Below are 16,120 nucleotides of genomic sequence, written 5' to 3' on the forward strand. Positions count from 1 at the left end.
GGTAACTTTTTTTTGAGATGGAGTTTTGCTCTTGTCGCCTAGGCTGGAGTGCAATGGCGTAATCTTGGCTCACTGCAATCTCTGCCTCCTGGGTTCAAGCAATTCTCTTGCCTCAGCCTCCCGAGTAGCTGGGACTACAGGTGTGTGCCACCACGCCCGGCTAATTTTTGTATTTGTAGTAGAGACGAGGTTTCACCATATTGGCCAGGCTGGTCTCGAACTCCTGACCTCAGGTGATCCACCCACCTTGGCTACCCAAAGTTCTGGGATTATAGGTGTGAGCCACCTTACCCTGCCACAAATGCCCTATTGTTTTACAGAAAAAGTCTAGAGGTAGCTCCCATCCCTTCTGCTTAATGTCTTATGAGCTGGAATTTAGTTGCATGTCTTATCTAGCTGCCAGGGAGAACTGAGAATTTATTACTAATACTGTGTCACAGTTCAGTTCAGAGCTCTGAAACTGACAAAAAATGAAGACATTTTTAATAGGGGCTTCATTCTCAGTGCCCCAGTTTTGCTGTTTACATATCTCAAAGCTGTTGCATGAGTTAACAGTACTGGTAAAAGTACTTAGTACCTGGCACAAAGTAAGCCTTCAATAAGTGCTCTAAATATCACACTCTTCATCTTTGTGACCTGATAGCAACAGTGACAGCAATCCATAGTACTTCTGTGGCGTCTCCTCAGATCACTTAGATCTAGGGAAAGTAAAGCCTCAAAAGCCACAATATTTACTATTTGGCTCTTTCTTTTCTTTCTTTTCTTCCTTTTTTTTTTTTTTTGATGGAGTTTTTGCTCTTGTTGCCCAGGCTGGAGTACAGTGGCGTGATCTCAGCTCACTGCAACCTCTGCCTCCCGGGTTCAAGAGATTCTCCTGCCTCAGCCTCCCGAGTAGCTGGGATTATAGGCATGCGCCACCACACCTGGCTAATTTTGTGTTTTTAGTAGAGACGGGATTTTGCCATGTTGGTCAGGCTTGTCTCGAGCTCCTGACCTCAGGTGATCCACCTGCTTCGGCCTCCTAAAGTGCTGGGATTATAGGCATGAGCCACCGTGCCCCCGCCTACTATTTAGCCCTTTAAGGTAACATGTGCCTACCTCTGTCTTGGAATGTCATATGTTCTGCCAGCTACCCTAGCTTCGTCCAGTCCCCTTGGGTAAGGAGCATGATTTGGTGAACTCTTGCTCAATTTATTCTTTAATTTTCTTTCTTTCTTTTTTTTTTTATTTTTTTATTTTGAGATGGAGTCTTGCCCTGTCGCCTAGGCTGGAGTGCACTGGCACAATCTCGGCTCACTGCAACCTCTGCCTGCCAGGTTCAGGTGATTCTCCTGCCTCAGCCTCCCCACACCACCACACCCGGCTAATTTTTTTGTAATTTTAGTAGAGACACGGTTTCACCATATTGACCAGTCTGGTCTCGAACTCCTGACCTCAGATGATCTGCATGCCTCAGCCTCCCAAAGTGCTGGGATTACAGATGTGAGCCACTGTGCCCAGCTTATTCTTTAATTTTCAGTTCAAAACTATGTAAAGTCATACAAGTTGTTAAACCTTGTTTTGTTGTTGTTGTTGTTGTTGTTGTTGCTATTATAATTTGCACATACTTATTAGCATTGTCACAGTCAGTAGTTACCCAAAAAGGTTATCAAGAAAGAGGAGAACAGGCCAGGCATGGTGGCTCATGCCTGTAGTCTCAGCACTTTGGGAAGCCAAGGTGGGAGGATAACTTGAGCCCAGGAGTTTGAGACGAGCCTGGGCAACATAGACCCCTTCTCTACAAAAAATTTAAACTTTAGCTGGGTGTGGTGGCACATGCCCGCAGTCTCAGCTACTCAGGAGGCTGAGGTGGAAGCATCACTTGAGCCTGGGAGGTCAAGGATACAGTGAGCTATGATTGTGCTTCTGCACTCCAGCCTGGGAAATAGAGCAAGACCCTGTCTCTATAAAAAAAGAAAGCAAGAAAAAAATAGATATGCCTTCTTTTCCATTAACAGGGACTCAGAATGTGGCTGTTTAAATTGTTAGGTTTTTCCTGTGCTTTGATTTGTTTTTTATGGCTGTTTTCTTGCTTTGTCTGCTAATGACTTTTCTCACTTTGTTTCAGGTGAGTGACACAGCATGGGCATCAGCAATAGCAGAACCATCTTCTTTAACATCAAGGCCTGTGGAAACCACTTTGGAAAATAATGAAGGTGGAGTCCTTATAACTGTCATGTAATACTGTTCTGTGGTTCAGTGGCATGCTATGAAACTATTAAAAATTAAGGTGGGCCAGGCACAGTGGCTCATGCCTGTAATTCCAGAACTTCGTGAGGCTGAGGCGGGAGGATCACCTGAGCCCAGGAATCAGAGACCAGCGTGGGCAACATAGTCCCCATCTCTACCGGAAAATACAAAAAACAAAAAAAAAACACCTGAAACCTAAAAAAATTAAAATGTAGATCCTTCTGTCTCTTTTTTTTTTTTTGAGACAAAGTCTTGCTCTGTCACCCAAGCTGGAGTGCAATGGCACGATCTTGGCTCACTGCAACCTTTGCCTCCTGGGTTCAAGCAATTCTCCTGCCTCAGCCTCCCTAGAAGCTGGGATTACAGACGTGCACCCCACGCCTGGTTAATTTTTGCAACATGGTTTCACCATGTTGTTCCTGCTGGTCTCGAACTCCTGACCTCAGGTGATCCACGCGCCTTGGCCTTCCAAAGTATCGGGGTTACAGGCGTGAGCCACCACTCCTGGTCGACCCTTCTGTCTTAACAGGAAGAAATATTCGTAATAGACTATAAAGTGGGGGAACAACATTACTGAACATGGAATATAATAATCATTTTTGTAAAAAAAGAAAAACATACCAAAAACATCCTGGAAAGCACACAGCAAATTGTTAAATAGGGAATGAAGTTACTGAGGATGTTTAGTTCTTGCTTGATACAGTGTTGAAGTATCTGAACTTTTATAATAAGTATGGGTTACTTTTATAATCAAAAACAAAATTTCAATGTTAAAACTTACAAAAATAGTTGATACATAATGATTCACATTTGGTGACTTTCTTATAGGATTACACTTATTGTAAATATATCAGTTTCTTACATATTACAAATCACTTGTGACATGAGTAATCAGCTCTTTCTGTTTTAAAAATGCGTCCTTTGTTAGGCCAGAATGTTAGTGTAAATTAACAACAAAAATGTAACTTTGGACAACTAAGCAGTGAGCTCATGGGTTTTGATACCATAAGAAGTGCTGGCTTGTATAAACTGATCCTTGACCAACTCTAAGCATCATGGCATAACAGGAAAGATGAAGCAGTCACCAACCATGGGTTGGGTGATAGTATTGAGAAAATTTCTGGCAAGGATTTTGCTGGAGGGTAGGAGAGAAAGTGATATTTATCAAGAAAGTAGTCCTAGGAGAGAGAGACACTTGGCTCTATCCCAGAGTGGAGTCATGTTGTAAAGAAAAGGGAGTCGCATAGCCAGGCGTGGTTGTGCATGCCTGTGATCCCAGCTACTAGGGAGACTGAGGCGGGCAGATCTCTTAAGCCTGTGAGTTTGAGGCTGCAGTGAGCTCTGATTGCACCACTGCACTCTCCAGCCTGGGTTACAGAGAGAGACCCTGACTCTAAAAAAAAAATAAGAAAAAGAAAGAAAAGGAGTCACTTCCTTTGTGTTGTTATAGGTATAAGGGTGGGAATGTCTTGAGATTTCCATCAAACAATAGACTGCTGGTTTTTCATTTTACTGGTATAGGAGTAGGCGTATCAGTGAATCGGGATAAGAACATTTCATATCCTAGGTAACAATGAGTTATTTGATTAATGGAATTTGGACTAGTGTCTGGCATTTTAGAAACAGATAATAAAACAAAGTAGAATTCCTTCTTTACTCTTTACACACCAGGCTAAATTCAGGTATTTCAAAGATTTACTTGAAAATACGATTATCCCAGAAGAAAACCTGGGTAAAGCTTTTTTTATTATCGTGAATTGGGGAATCCCTTCTATGCATATTCAAATCTCATAAAAGGAAAAGGTTAATAAATCTGATGACATAAAAATGTAACATTTCTGTTCTGAAAAAGTACTTTAAAGTGAAGACAAATGATAAACATTTGCAATTCATATGTAGACAAAAGCGACTTGTTTCCTTACTATGCAAAGAACTCTGATGTGGTGATTTTGTGGATGATTTGCACCCTGTCATTTTTTTTCACATTCTTTTTTTAGGCATATGACCGAAGATGCCTGCAAAGAAGACATTTATACACCTCTAACTGTGCTTTAGTTTTTTGATTTCTTAGCCTTACACTACACTGAAGCCACAGTGGCCCTTGGGTGTTTCTCTGCCTGCGTTTGCTTTCTGTTTTGCTTGGAGTGTGGCTCTGTCTTGATTGGCATGGGCTCCCTCTTTATTGGGATTCAGCTTTTAAGACCAGTTGGCGAGCACGCCCAGTCACAACTGCGTTTGTGCATTTTTTTCTTCCTCATAGCATAGCAAACACCAGTTCTGGAAATTACTGCATCTGTTAGTTTGCATGCCCACTGTGTGTCCCCACTGCTGAGCTGTGAGCTCCTCCAGAGAGAGATTCTTTTTTAAGATGAGAAATCTACCTGAGCCATCGATTGATTTACCGTTATCAGAGAGAAGAAAGAATTCCCGCAATCTCCTAACAAACAGGAACAGTGACTTACATATCTTTTGTGAAAGTACAAATGATAATTTAACTATTTTTATTATTATAATTTATTAGCATAAAAGGGCTTTGAGGCCAGGCGCAGTGGCTATCGCCTGTTAATCCCAACACTTTGGATGGCTGAGGTGGGTGGATCACTTGAGGCCAGGGGTTCAAGGCCAGCCTGGCCAACATTGCAGAACCCTATCTCTACTAAAAATACAAAAATTAGCCAGGCATGGTGGTGCATACCTGTAATCCCAGCTACTCAGGAGGCTGAGGCAGGAGAATTCTTTGAACCTGGGAGGCAGAGGTTGCAGTGTGCCGAGTTTGTGCCACTACACTCCAGCCTGGGCAACAGAGCAGGGCTCTGGAAAAAAAAAAAAAAAGGGCCAGGGACTTTGAGATTGAGAGTTAGCCCCAGGAGATACATGTAATCTCTGAAGTCCAGATGTCTCAGTTTTGTTTTAACAGAAACCCCAGTAACTAACACAGAACAAGATGTTGCCCAGGCTGGAGTGCAATGGTGTGATCTCGGCTCACCACAACTTCCACCTCCCAGGTTCAAGCAATTCTCCTGCCTCAGCCTCCCAAGTAGCTGGGATCACAGGCATGCACCACCATGCCTGGCTACTTTTTTGTATTTTTAGTAGAGAGAGGGTTTCACCATGTTGGCCAGGTTGGTCTCAGACTCTTGACCTCAAGTGATCCACCCGCCTTCATTCCTTTTTATAGTTAAATAATATTCTGTTGAATGGCTATATATGTATATATATATATATATATGTATTTTTTTTTTTTTTTTGAGATGGGGGTCTCGCTCTGTTGCTCAGGCTGGAGTGCAGTGGTGCGATCTTGGCTTACTGCAACCTCAGCCTCCCGAGTTCAAGATACTCTCCTGCCTCAGCCTCCCAAGTAGCTGGCATTACAGGCTTGCATCACCATGCCCAGCTAATTTTTTGGGTTTTTTTTGTTTTTTGAGATGGAGTCTTGCTCTGTCACCTAGGCTGGAGTGCAGTGGCATGATCTCAGCTCACTGCATACTTCGTCTTCTGGGTTCAAGCAATTCTCCTGCCCCTAGTAGCTGGGATTACAGGTACCTGCCACCACACCCAGCTAATTTTTGTATTTTTAGTAGAGACGGGGTTTCACCATGTTGACCACGCTGGTCTTGAACTCTTGACCTCGTGATCCATCCCCCTCAGCCTCCCAAAGTGCTGGGTCACGCCACCATGCCCAGCCCTCATCTTTGTATTTTTTAGTGGAGACGGGGTTTCACCACGTTGGTCGGGCTGGTCTCAAACTCCTCACCTCAAGTAATCCGCCCGCCTCAACCTCCCAAAGTGCTGGGATTATAGACATAAGCCACCACGTGCCCAGCCTACACTTTATCTATTTTTAAAGTAATAAATAAAATTAAGTATGGTTGGGCGCCGTAGCTCACACCTATCATACCAGCACTTTAGGAGGCCAAGGTGGGAGATCTCAAACTCCTGAACTCAAGCAGTCAGCCCAACTTGGCCTCCCAAAGTTCTGGGATTACAGGTGTGAGCCACTGTGCCTGGCTTTTAATGAAGGCTGTGTTCACAGAGTTGCTAACCAGGATGACTTTTTAGGTAAAATAGAATAAACAAGACAGATTTCTTGGCAACTGAAAATTTCGATTTCCATCATTGATGTAATTGGAATTTCCACATATTAGGCCGGGCGCGGTGGCTCACGCCTGTAATCCCAGCACTTCGGGAGGCCGAGGCGGGTGGATCACCTGAGGTCAGGAGTTCAAGACCAGCCTGACCAATATGGAGAAACCCTGTCTCTACTAAAAATACAAAATTAACTGAGCATGGTGGTGCATGCCTGTAATCCCAGCTACTCGAGAGGCTGAGGCGGGAGAATCGCTTGAACCTGGGAGGTGGAGGTTGCAGTGAGCCAAGATCATGCCACTGCACTCCAGCTTGGGTAAGAAGAAAGAAATTCCGTCTCCAAAAGAAGGAAAAAAAAAAAAAATTTCCACATATTATCATATATTGGGTATGTATAGTCCACAGAAGTACTAAGTATCTTATGACAGGTCACATTAAATCACCAGATCATAAGGCAGAATTTTGAATTATATTAGTTGAAGAGACCACTAACATTTTTATTCGATAAATCCATTGGATGAAAAATACATTTCTACTTTAATGGACTTTTAAGTCAAAATTCTTATAACCGTAAAATAGAATATACAGCTAAAAAGGTAGGTGATCATTGACAAAATTGGATAAAATATGTAGCACTGAGCAAGTTGAATTATTATACATTCAAAAGCAAGTTAGCTGAGTATATTTTCTGCACTAATATCAATGTTTTGAATTTTCAGGTGGACAAGAGCAAGGACCAAGTGTGGAAGGTCTTAATGTACCATCAAAGGCTGCTTTAGGTAATATGCTTAAAATCTTACATTCTGATTTAAAGTGTATGACTCATTCAGAAAAAAGTAAATCCTCTTGCATTTGGCCTAGGCGTCTCACCTGATGGAGTAATAGCATCATGACTGAATCTGTTAATAATATTTTATTAAGCAAAAGGTGCCATATATATATATATCATATATATGTATATATCTGTTTTATTCATCTCTCAAGCTTCCAACAAAGATGCTACATTTTAACCAGCTTGATAATATAAAGTGCAGCATTGTGGCTGGGGGCAGTGGCTTACGCCTGTAATCCTAACGCTTTATGAAGCCGAGGTGGTCAGATTGCTTGAGCCCAGGAGTTCAAGACCAGCTTGGGCAACATGGCGAAACCTTGTCTCTCTTAAAAAAAAAAAAAAAAGTTAGCTGAGTGTGGTGACATACACCTGTAGTCCCAGCTACTTGGGAGACTGAGGCAGGAGGATCACTTGAGCCTGGGAGGTTGAGACTGCAGTGAGCCATGATCACACCACCGTACTCCAGCCTGGGTGACAGAGTGATACCTTGCCTCAAAAAAAAAAAAAGCAGCAATGTGCATATTTAGCCAATATGGCTGCTGATGGTTTTGGTTGGTAGGTTTACGTTGGGCTGGCTGACATTACCGAAATAAGCAGTGGTCAGAACATCTACACCATTCCTTTTTACTCAAGAACTCAGCATTTTCTTCTCTTTCTGATTTAATTATAGGTGAACTTAATCTTAAGTTTTTCATTATCAAGGAATTTTAATTTGTAATTGTTACATATTCCATTGCATTAGTTGGAAAGCAGCTGCTTTGGTGAAAAATAACTAAACTGTTAGAAATGTCTCTGACATTTTCATCATGTATTAGGCTCGTCAGAAGTTGGGAGCAGGTGATGTGACTACTACAATACAAATCTAAAAAGAAAGTGATGAAAAGGAAAACTCCCACAAGCATCTTTTTCACACTTGAAATGTAATGATGCTATTCTGCACTCACGGCTAAAGATTGTAATCTTTTGCTGTTTGTGGTTTTATGCTATCTTTTCCTATCAAAGCACGTTCTTAATATGAAAAAATTAAGACTTTAATTTTGCTGGGTTTCTTAAACATAATTCTAAAAACAATATATAACCTACAAGTAAAATGTACTTAGAAAATGATTTTTAAGAAACTTTCTCTAAAAGTATTTTTGTGCAATTTAGAAAGTACTGTTATTAAAATAGGAGAATGCTTTATATTTCTTCTTTTTTTGTTTTGTTTTTTGGAGACAGAGTCTCACTCTGTCACCCAGCCTGGAGTACAGTGGCACAATCTCGACTCACTGCCTCCTCTGCCTCCTGGCGCCTCCTGGGTTCAAGCGATTCTCATTCCTCAGCCTCCCAAGTAGCTGGGATTACAGGTGTGCGCCACCACGCCCAGAAAACTTTTTGTATTTTTAGTGGAGACAAGGTTTCACCATATTATCCAAGCTGTTCTCAACCTGACCTCGGGTGATCCGCCCGCCTTGGCCTCCCAAAGTGCTGGGATTACAGGCGTGAGCCACCATGCCTGGCCGAGAATGCTTTATGTTTATTTTGGCTAATGTGATAAAATATATATATAAGCCAAGGTGAAAAAACACGTCGCTGGGTGCTTTAGTTGTATACATAATGCCTAGCTAACTTTATTTTTATTATTGTTATTACTTTTTTGAGATAGAGTCTCGCTTTATTGCCCATGCTGGAGTGCAATGGGTTCTATCACAGTTCACTGCAGCCTGGCCCAACGGATTCTCCCACCTCAGCCTCCCAAGTAACTGGGACCACAGGTGCATGCCATCACACTGGGCTAATTTTGTTTGTTTGTTTGTTTGTAGAGATAGAGTCTCCCTTTGTTGTCCAGGCTGCTAACTTTATATTTTCAAATAAGTTTTGTGCAACCATAAAAAAGAATAATCATGTCCTTTCCAGCAAAATGGCTGGAGGCCATTGTCCTAAACAAACTAATTCAGAAACAGAAAACCAAATATCACGTCTTCACTTATGAGCAGGAGCTAAATCTTGGGTTCATACGAACATAAAGATGGGAAGAGTAGACACTGAGGACTCCAAAGGGAGGGAGGGAGGGAGAGAGGGGAGCAAGAGCTGAAACACTTCCTGTTGGATACTGTGCTCACTGTCTGGGTGATGGGATCAAGAGAAGCCCAAACCTCAGCACCACACAATATACCCTTGTAACAAAACTGCACATGTACTCCCTGAATCTAAAATATAAATGGAAAATTATAATGATTTTTAAAGCTTTTGGGAAGGGCATGATAGTTCATACCTATAATCCCAGCACTTTAGAAAGCCAAGGTGGGAGGATCACTTGAGGCCAGGAGTTTGAGACCAGACCAGGCAATATAGTGAGATACCCCCCACCTCTACAAAAAAAACAAGCATGGTGGCATATGCATGTAGTCCCAGCTACTAGGGAGGCTGAGACAAGAGGATCACTTGAATACAGGAGTTCCATGCTGCAGTGAGCTCTGATCACACTACTATACTCCAGCCTAGGTAATGGAGTGAGAACAACTCTAAAAGATTGTTAGATTTTTTAAAGTTTTTGAAGAGCAGAGCTTAACAAAAGAGTTGTGGCATAGTGGCTCATACTTATTTTCACACTTTGAGAGGCTGAGGCAGGAGCATCACTTGAGCCCAGGAGTCCAAGACCAGTCTGGGCAACATAGCGAGACCCCCATCTCCTAAAAAAAAAACGCCAGATGTGGTGGTGCGCACCTGTGATCCTGACTACTCAGGAGGCTGAAGTGGAAGGATCCCTTGATCTGGGAGGTAATGCCATTGCACTCAGCTTAGGCGACAGAGCAAGTCCCTGTCTCAAAAAAAAAAAAGTTGTTGTAATATACTTTTTAAAATGCTCCTAAAGAAAGTACTGAGTGGAGCAAGCGCAGGCTCTGTTTCTCTTCAATGTGCTGTTAAAAAAAAAAAAAGGCATTTTCTCTGAATTTGGAGACTGCATGGAAATACTGAGGATTCCATTTCAACAAAGCTCTGTCAATCTAAAATATGCTCATCAACTTGAGTCTTCTGAATGACAAACTAATGTGAAAAATGTTATCTCTTAAATAATAAAGTGCTGTATGTTAGAATTTTAAAAGACACACTAAAAAAGAAAAATTATTTCTATTGGTCTGACTTTTTAATTTTTATTTTTTGGCAGAGGTTTCCTCTATCATAAAAAAGAAACCAAATCAAGCTAAAAAAGGCGTGAGTATTATGTACTTTATATATAAAAATCTGGTAGTTAAGCTTTAAAACTAAAAAGCCACTTTGTCATTTTAGTTTTATTCTTTTGAACCATCTTGTAATAAATGTGGCTTTGATATAAGGAGACTGTGTTTTGTTCAAAGAGATTAATGTTATACTTACTGAATTTTTTCTAGAATGATTTAACATTTTTTCCGTCTATGACAAAATTCTGAAAAAATTAACAAAGGTCCCCTGGGAATTTCTCTCCTGCTTGCGTAGATCAATAAGCAGTGACATCTTGTAAGGCTTAGAGGGTAGTCGTCTGGTGAGCTTTCAGATACAGCGATGTGTTGCGGAGCACCAGCTCTGGAGGCAGGTGCAGGGATTGAATCCTGGCCTTGCCATTTATTGGCTGTGTGATCTTGGCCACATTGCTTAACTTACATGAGCTTTACTTTCCTCAGCCCTCTGTATCCAGGGGTTCTGCATCCTGGGATTCAACCAACTGCAGATCAAAAATATTTGGGGGGAAGAAAACCACAATAGGCCAGGCGTAGTGACTCACGCCTGTAATCCTAGCACTTTGGGAGGCTGAGGCAAGTGGATCACTTAAGCCCCGGAGTTCAAGACCAGCCTGGGCAATTTGGCGAAATCCCGTCTCTTCAAAAATTACAAAAAGTAGCCGGATTTGGTGGCCTGTGCCTACAGTCCCAGCTACTTGGGATACTATGGTGGGAGGATCGCATTACCCCAGGAGGCAGAGGTTGCAGTGAGCTGAGATTGTGCCACTGTACTCCAGCCTGGTCAACAGCGTGAGACCCTATATCAAAAAAAGTAAAATAAAATGAAAAGTAAGAATACAACAGTAAAAACAATACAAATAAAAACACAGAATTAGTAACTATTTTCATAGCATTTACATTATTTAGATATAATAAGTAATCTAGAGATGATTGAAAGTATGCTGGAGGGTATGTGTAGGTTAAATGCAGATACTATGCCATTTTATATAAGGGACTTGATCATCGCAGATTTTGTTATCCACAGGGTCCTGAAACCAATCCCCCCATGCTGAGGGACTCCTGAGATAATACCAGCTTCACAGAGTTCTGAGGACTAAGCCAGAGAATAAATGTAAAGTGCTTGTGACAGTGCCTGGCAGGTCCTAACCCTTAGGAAATGTTAGCTGTAGTCCCAAAAGCTTTCAAACAGCTCGTGTAGACTGTAGTCTTATATATCTTCTAGCTTGGGGCCAAGAAAGGAAGTTTGGGAGCTCAGAAACTGGCAAATACATGCTTTAATGAAATTGAAAAACAAGCTCAAGCTGCGGATAAAATGAAGGAGCAGGAAGACCTGGCCAAGGCGGCACCTAAAGAAGAATCAATGTAAGTTTAATTTCATTATATTAATATGTTTGCAGGGAATAAAACTATTAACTCCAAGATTTGCTTTCCAAATGCCATGTATTTTTGTGGGGTGGGGAGGGGAGGGTACTGCAAAATTTAGTTTTAAGAAAACTGATACTGCATTGGCGTCTGGATTGGAAGGGAAAGAGACGATGGGGGCAGCAACACTTTCTGTTGATGCTGTAAGGGCAGGACTGGGGTGGTGTCAGTGAGAAGGGAAAGACAGAGATGCATTGAGGTGTTTACATATGAAACATGCTTCACATTATTAGAGTTAGGGAAATGCAAATCAAAGCCACAATAAGATACTACTGTGTACCCTCTAGGGAAGCTATAATTAAAAAAACAGACAATAGCAAGTGTTGGCTAGGATGTGGAGAAATTTGAACCCTTGTACATTGCTGATGGCAGTGTGAAATGGTGCCACTATTGTGAAAAACAGTTTGGCAGTCCTTCAAAAAGTTAAATGTAAAGTGTCCATGTGACCCAGCAAATCTACTCCTAAGTATATACTCAAGAGAAATTAAACTTACACCTGTGTAACCACACAAAAACTTGTGCATGAATGCTCATAGTGGCATTAATCCTAATAGCCAAAAAGTAGAAATAACCTAAATGTCTACCAGCTGATAAATGAGAAACAAATTGTGGTATGTCCATACAATGGACTGTTGGCCACAAAAAGGAATATAGTCCTGATATGTGCCACAACATGGGTAAACCTTGAAAAGTTTATGCTAAGAAAGAAGCCAGTCATAAAAGACCATATGACATGATTCTGTCTATATGCAATGTCTGGAATAGGCAAATCCATAGAGACAGAAAGCAACTTACTGGTTACCAGGGCCCGGGAGGAGGAGAGAATGGAGAGTGGCTGCTAAAGGGTCCAGGCCTGCTTTTTGGACTGATGAAAATGTTCTGGAGTTAGTGGTGATGGTGGTACAACTTTGTGAATGTGCTAAAACCACCGAATCATGTACTTTAATAGGGTGAGTTTTACAGTATGTGAATTGTATCTCCATAATGAAAAAAGTATTTATAATCTGAAGCCCTGTTGGACTCTGTGACTAAATTCTAAATACATGATGGAAGACTATGGCTCTGGTGGTGTCTCCAGAGGTTCTGAGCCTGGATCTTGGAGAGGGAGAAGGAAGAGTTTCAAAGAATGAAGAAGGTGGAATGATCATGTGTGTCGGGGAAGTGGAGGAGTTGCCTGAAGTGGAGGAGTTGGAACAATAATGTGGAGCACCTTAAAGTCAGGCTGTGGTTGTCCACTTACCCAAGAGTCAGAAACAGCTCCTTCAGCAGTGCTGTGATGAAGGGGCATCTCGAGAAAGTGAGTTTGGTAGTGATATCCAGGCCAGGAAGAGGTGAGGAAACTGGAAGCCAGGAAGCCAGTGAAGAGACTGGTTTTCTGTAAACATTTGTAAGGCTCTTGAGAGGTTTTCATTTGTGTTGAAATCAGAAAAGAAAGATGGCCATCCAGAAACTGTGACTGTGTACAAAAGATCAGGAGAGAAGAAGGGCGGGGGTGCATGCCACACAGAAAGGAAAAGTAACCTGGATCCCTATTTTTTATGCATGTGTTTTTTAATGGTGTTTTCTCTTACTTTCATGTGTATTTTATCTGTTTTAGCTTGAGTTACTATGGACTGTATGATGAAGAAAATAATACCTATTTTATGAAGTGGTTTTAAGGATTAGTTTAATAGCTTAAATGCTCATTGAAGTGCATCAAACAGTACCTGGCACACAGTAGGTGCTCAATAAATGCAACTACTTTTCATACCATCTTACTGTTCATACTGACAGTTTGCTAAGGTGGAGTTTATAAGGTAAACCCAAATAATTTGAAGTTGATAGTTATTTCTCCTTGTCATTTAACTCACAGAACTTAGGGGGCAGCACTGAACTGTATTCAGGTTGAATATGGTTTGATATGCTTTGTGTAAAAATTTACATTGACTTGTCGCAGACTTTAATTTCTCTTACTAAGCTAAGTTTTTGATCCTGGCAAAGGGAAAGGTTAGATTTAAGTGTTTCCATGGCTTCTCTTGGTATTTGGGAGTAGGTTCTGTCCGGATTACTCATGCTTGAGGCTTTCCCAGAGCGTGTATAAAATCAGGCCCTGATCAACTCCCTTCCTGCAGGTAAACTGGGTGGAGAAGCTGCAGGTAAGCTGGATGGAGTGAAGTCTGGTTGTTACTTCTAATATTAACATGCTAATCTTCCTGAAAATAGGAAGCAACAACCAGCCTTCACTTGTATCTTTCATTAGGAGTGTTTGATACATCACAAAAACAAAGATGCAGATCGGAAGATTTATGAATTTGATTTGGGAAGCCAATTTGTCAACTTTCATGACCTTGTTCAGAACAACCACATAACTATGCCTTAATGACCACCACTGCCACTCAAACCCGTAGAAAGTACAGGTGTTTTATCCTTAATATATGAGTGTTATTTTGCAAGTTAGTTTTTTTAATGGCTGTAAATAAAGTTATTTCAGCTCAGTAAACTGTCAGAGCAGTGCTGTTTCTTGTACTGTCAGGGTGTGAAACTAAACGGCCCATGCAGTGTCCTGGTCTCCTTCTAGCAGTTTCCCAGCCCATCCTCAGAGGCTCTCTGTGTGCCCACTTGGTAGGAAGGAAGGAAGGAAGAGGCAGAGCTGCCTCGAGCTACTTCGCTTGTTTGATCTGTGTCCTGTAGTCTTCCCTTGAGCCAGTACCCGTAAGCGCTCCTGAAGTTCTGAGAAATGCGTGTTCTAACTTAACTCTGCTGGTTCTTCCAGAGAGATGTTCTCGTAAGCTTGGTTATCAAAGTGCATGCTTTTAGTGAGTGACCCAGTCCCATGTCAGATTACCTAGGAAGGAAAACTTTTCCATCTCTTATCTTTCTAGTAGAACCTTTTCATCCCCATGCATCTTCTCCAGAGGAATATGTTGCTGTAATTATATGTATTCATGATTTTTTTTTTTTTTTTTTTTTTTGAGATGGAGTCTTGCTCTGTCACCCAGGCTGGAGTGCAGTGGCTGGATCTCAGCTCACTGCAAGCTCCACCTCCCAGGTTTATGCCATTCTCCTGGCTCAGCCTCCCGAGTAGGTGGGACTACAGGCGCCCGCCATGTTGCCCGGCTAGTTTTTTGTATTTTTTAGTAGAGACGGGGTTTCACCGTGTTAGCCAGGATGGTCTCGATCTCCTGACCTCGTGATCCACCCGTCTCGGCCTCCCAAAGTGCTGGGATTACAGGCTTGAGCCACCGCGCCCGGCATGTATTCATGATTTTAAACAGAGCTATTGTTTTCCTCCAAAAGAAAGAGTAGTATTTATTTGTTAGGGAGTAAAATAGCCATAACCTGTTCTGTAGGAAGAGTAAGGAAAACAAACTGCCACATGAAAACCAAAGAAATCTTGCTTGACTCATTAAAGAAAAGAAACAGCAAAAGCAAGATTACTTTTTCCTAGTAAGAAATTCTGTGCCGGGCACGGTGGCTCACGCCTGTAATCCTAGGACTCTTTGAGGCAGAGGCGAGCAGATTGCCTGAGGTCAGGAGTTTGAGACCAGCCTGGCCAACATGGTGAAACCTCGTCTCTACTAAAAATACAAAAATTAGCCGGGCATGGTGGCAGGCACCTGTAATCCCAGCTACTCAGGAGGCTGAGGCAGGAGAATCACTTGAACCTGGTGGGTGGAAGTTGCACCACTGTACTCCAGCCTGGGCGACAGAGCGAGACTATCTCAAAAAACAGAAAGAAATTCTGTTGTCCTTCCCTGTTACTACACAGAAATTTATTTATATTACTAGGAATTCGTACAATGCCTCTTTTGCCAGGAATTCGTGACATTTTACATGTTTTTGTAAAGTGGATGGTAACTTAGAAATCCTTGTAAAGTAGATAGATCATTTTTCAGGGCCCTGAAATGTTGCTGTCTCACTAAAATATGATACAAACTGCTGTTCTTGCTATATAGGCATAGTTTTTTTATGAAAAATTAAGTCATTATTGCATTTTTAGAAATCTGAGAGCAAGGACAATGTTTTGTATACCTTTTTACCCCTTTGGTATCCTGCTTGTGGCAGATACTTGATTTTAAATAGAAGCGTGGTATATGACTGACTAGTAGTGCTAAAGTGTCTATTAGCTGATGAGTGACTATGCCATTTTAAACACTCTCAGAAGCCTGATTGCATGGAGATACCCTACAAGAAATTATTTTGTAAATGGAAGGATCCTTTTACAATTAAGTAACAGCCCCTTCTTTGATCTATTTGTAAAGTCAAATTTATACATTTCTTTATCTTAAGATAGACTAGTGAGACTAACCTCATGCTTTGTTATGTAATGTGGAAGTGTAATAAAATATTAATCCAAGTAAGAAATCCTGCT

At 41.5% G+C, this 16,120-nt stretch overlaps 1 protein-coding gene across 1 annotated transcript in view; it reads left to right on the forward strand.

Annotated features, from left to right (window-relative positions):
- ARFGAP3 (ARF GTPase activating protein 3) overlaps positions 1 to 16,120 on the forward strand; it is a 63,042-nt gene that overhangs the window by 23,960 nt on the left and 22,962 nt on the right. Inside the window, exons 6-9 of the mRNA XM_007975994.3 lie at positions 2,108 to 2,195; positions 7,035 to 7,094; positions 10,296 to 10,342; positions 11,570 to 11,709. Coding sequence (XP_007974185.3) covers positions 2,108 to 2,195; positions 7,035 to 7,094; positions 10,296 to 10,342; positions 11,570 to 11,709 — 335 coding nt within the window. The remainder of the gene's footprint in view (positions 1 to 2,107; positions 2,196 to 7,034; positions 7,095 to 10,295; positions 10,343 to 11,569; positions 11,710 to 16,120) is intronic.

Source organism: Chlorocebus sabaeus, chromosome 19 (genome assembly GCF_047675955.1).
Source record: "Chlorocebus sabaeus isolate Y175 chromosome 19, mChlSab1.0.hap1, whole genome shotgun sequence".
NCBI lineage: Eukaryota > Metazoa > Chordata > Mammalia > Primates > Cercopithecidae > Chlorocebus > Chlorocebus sabaeus.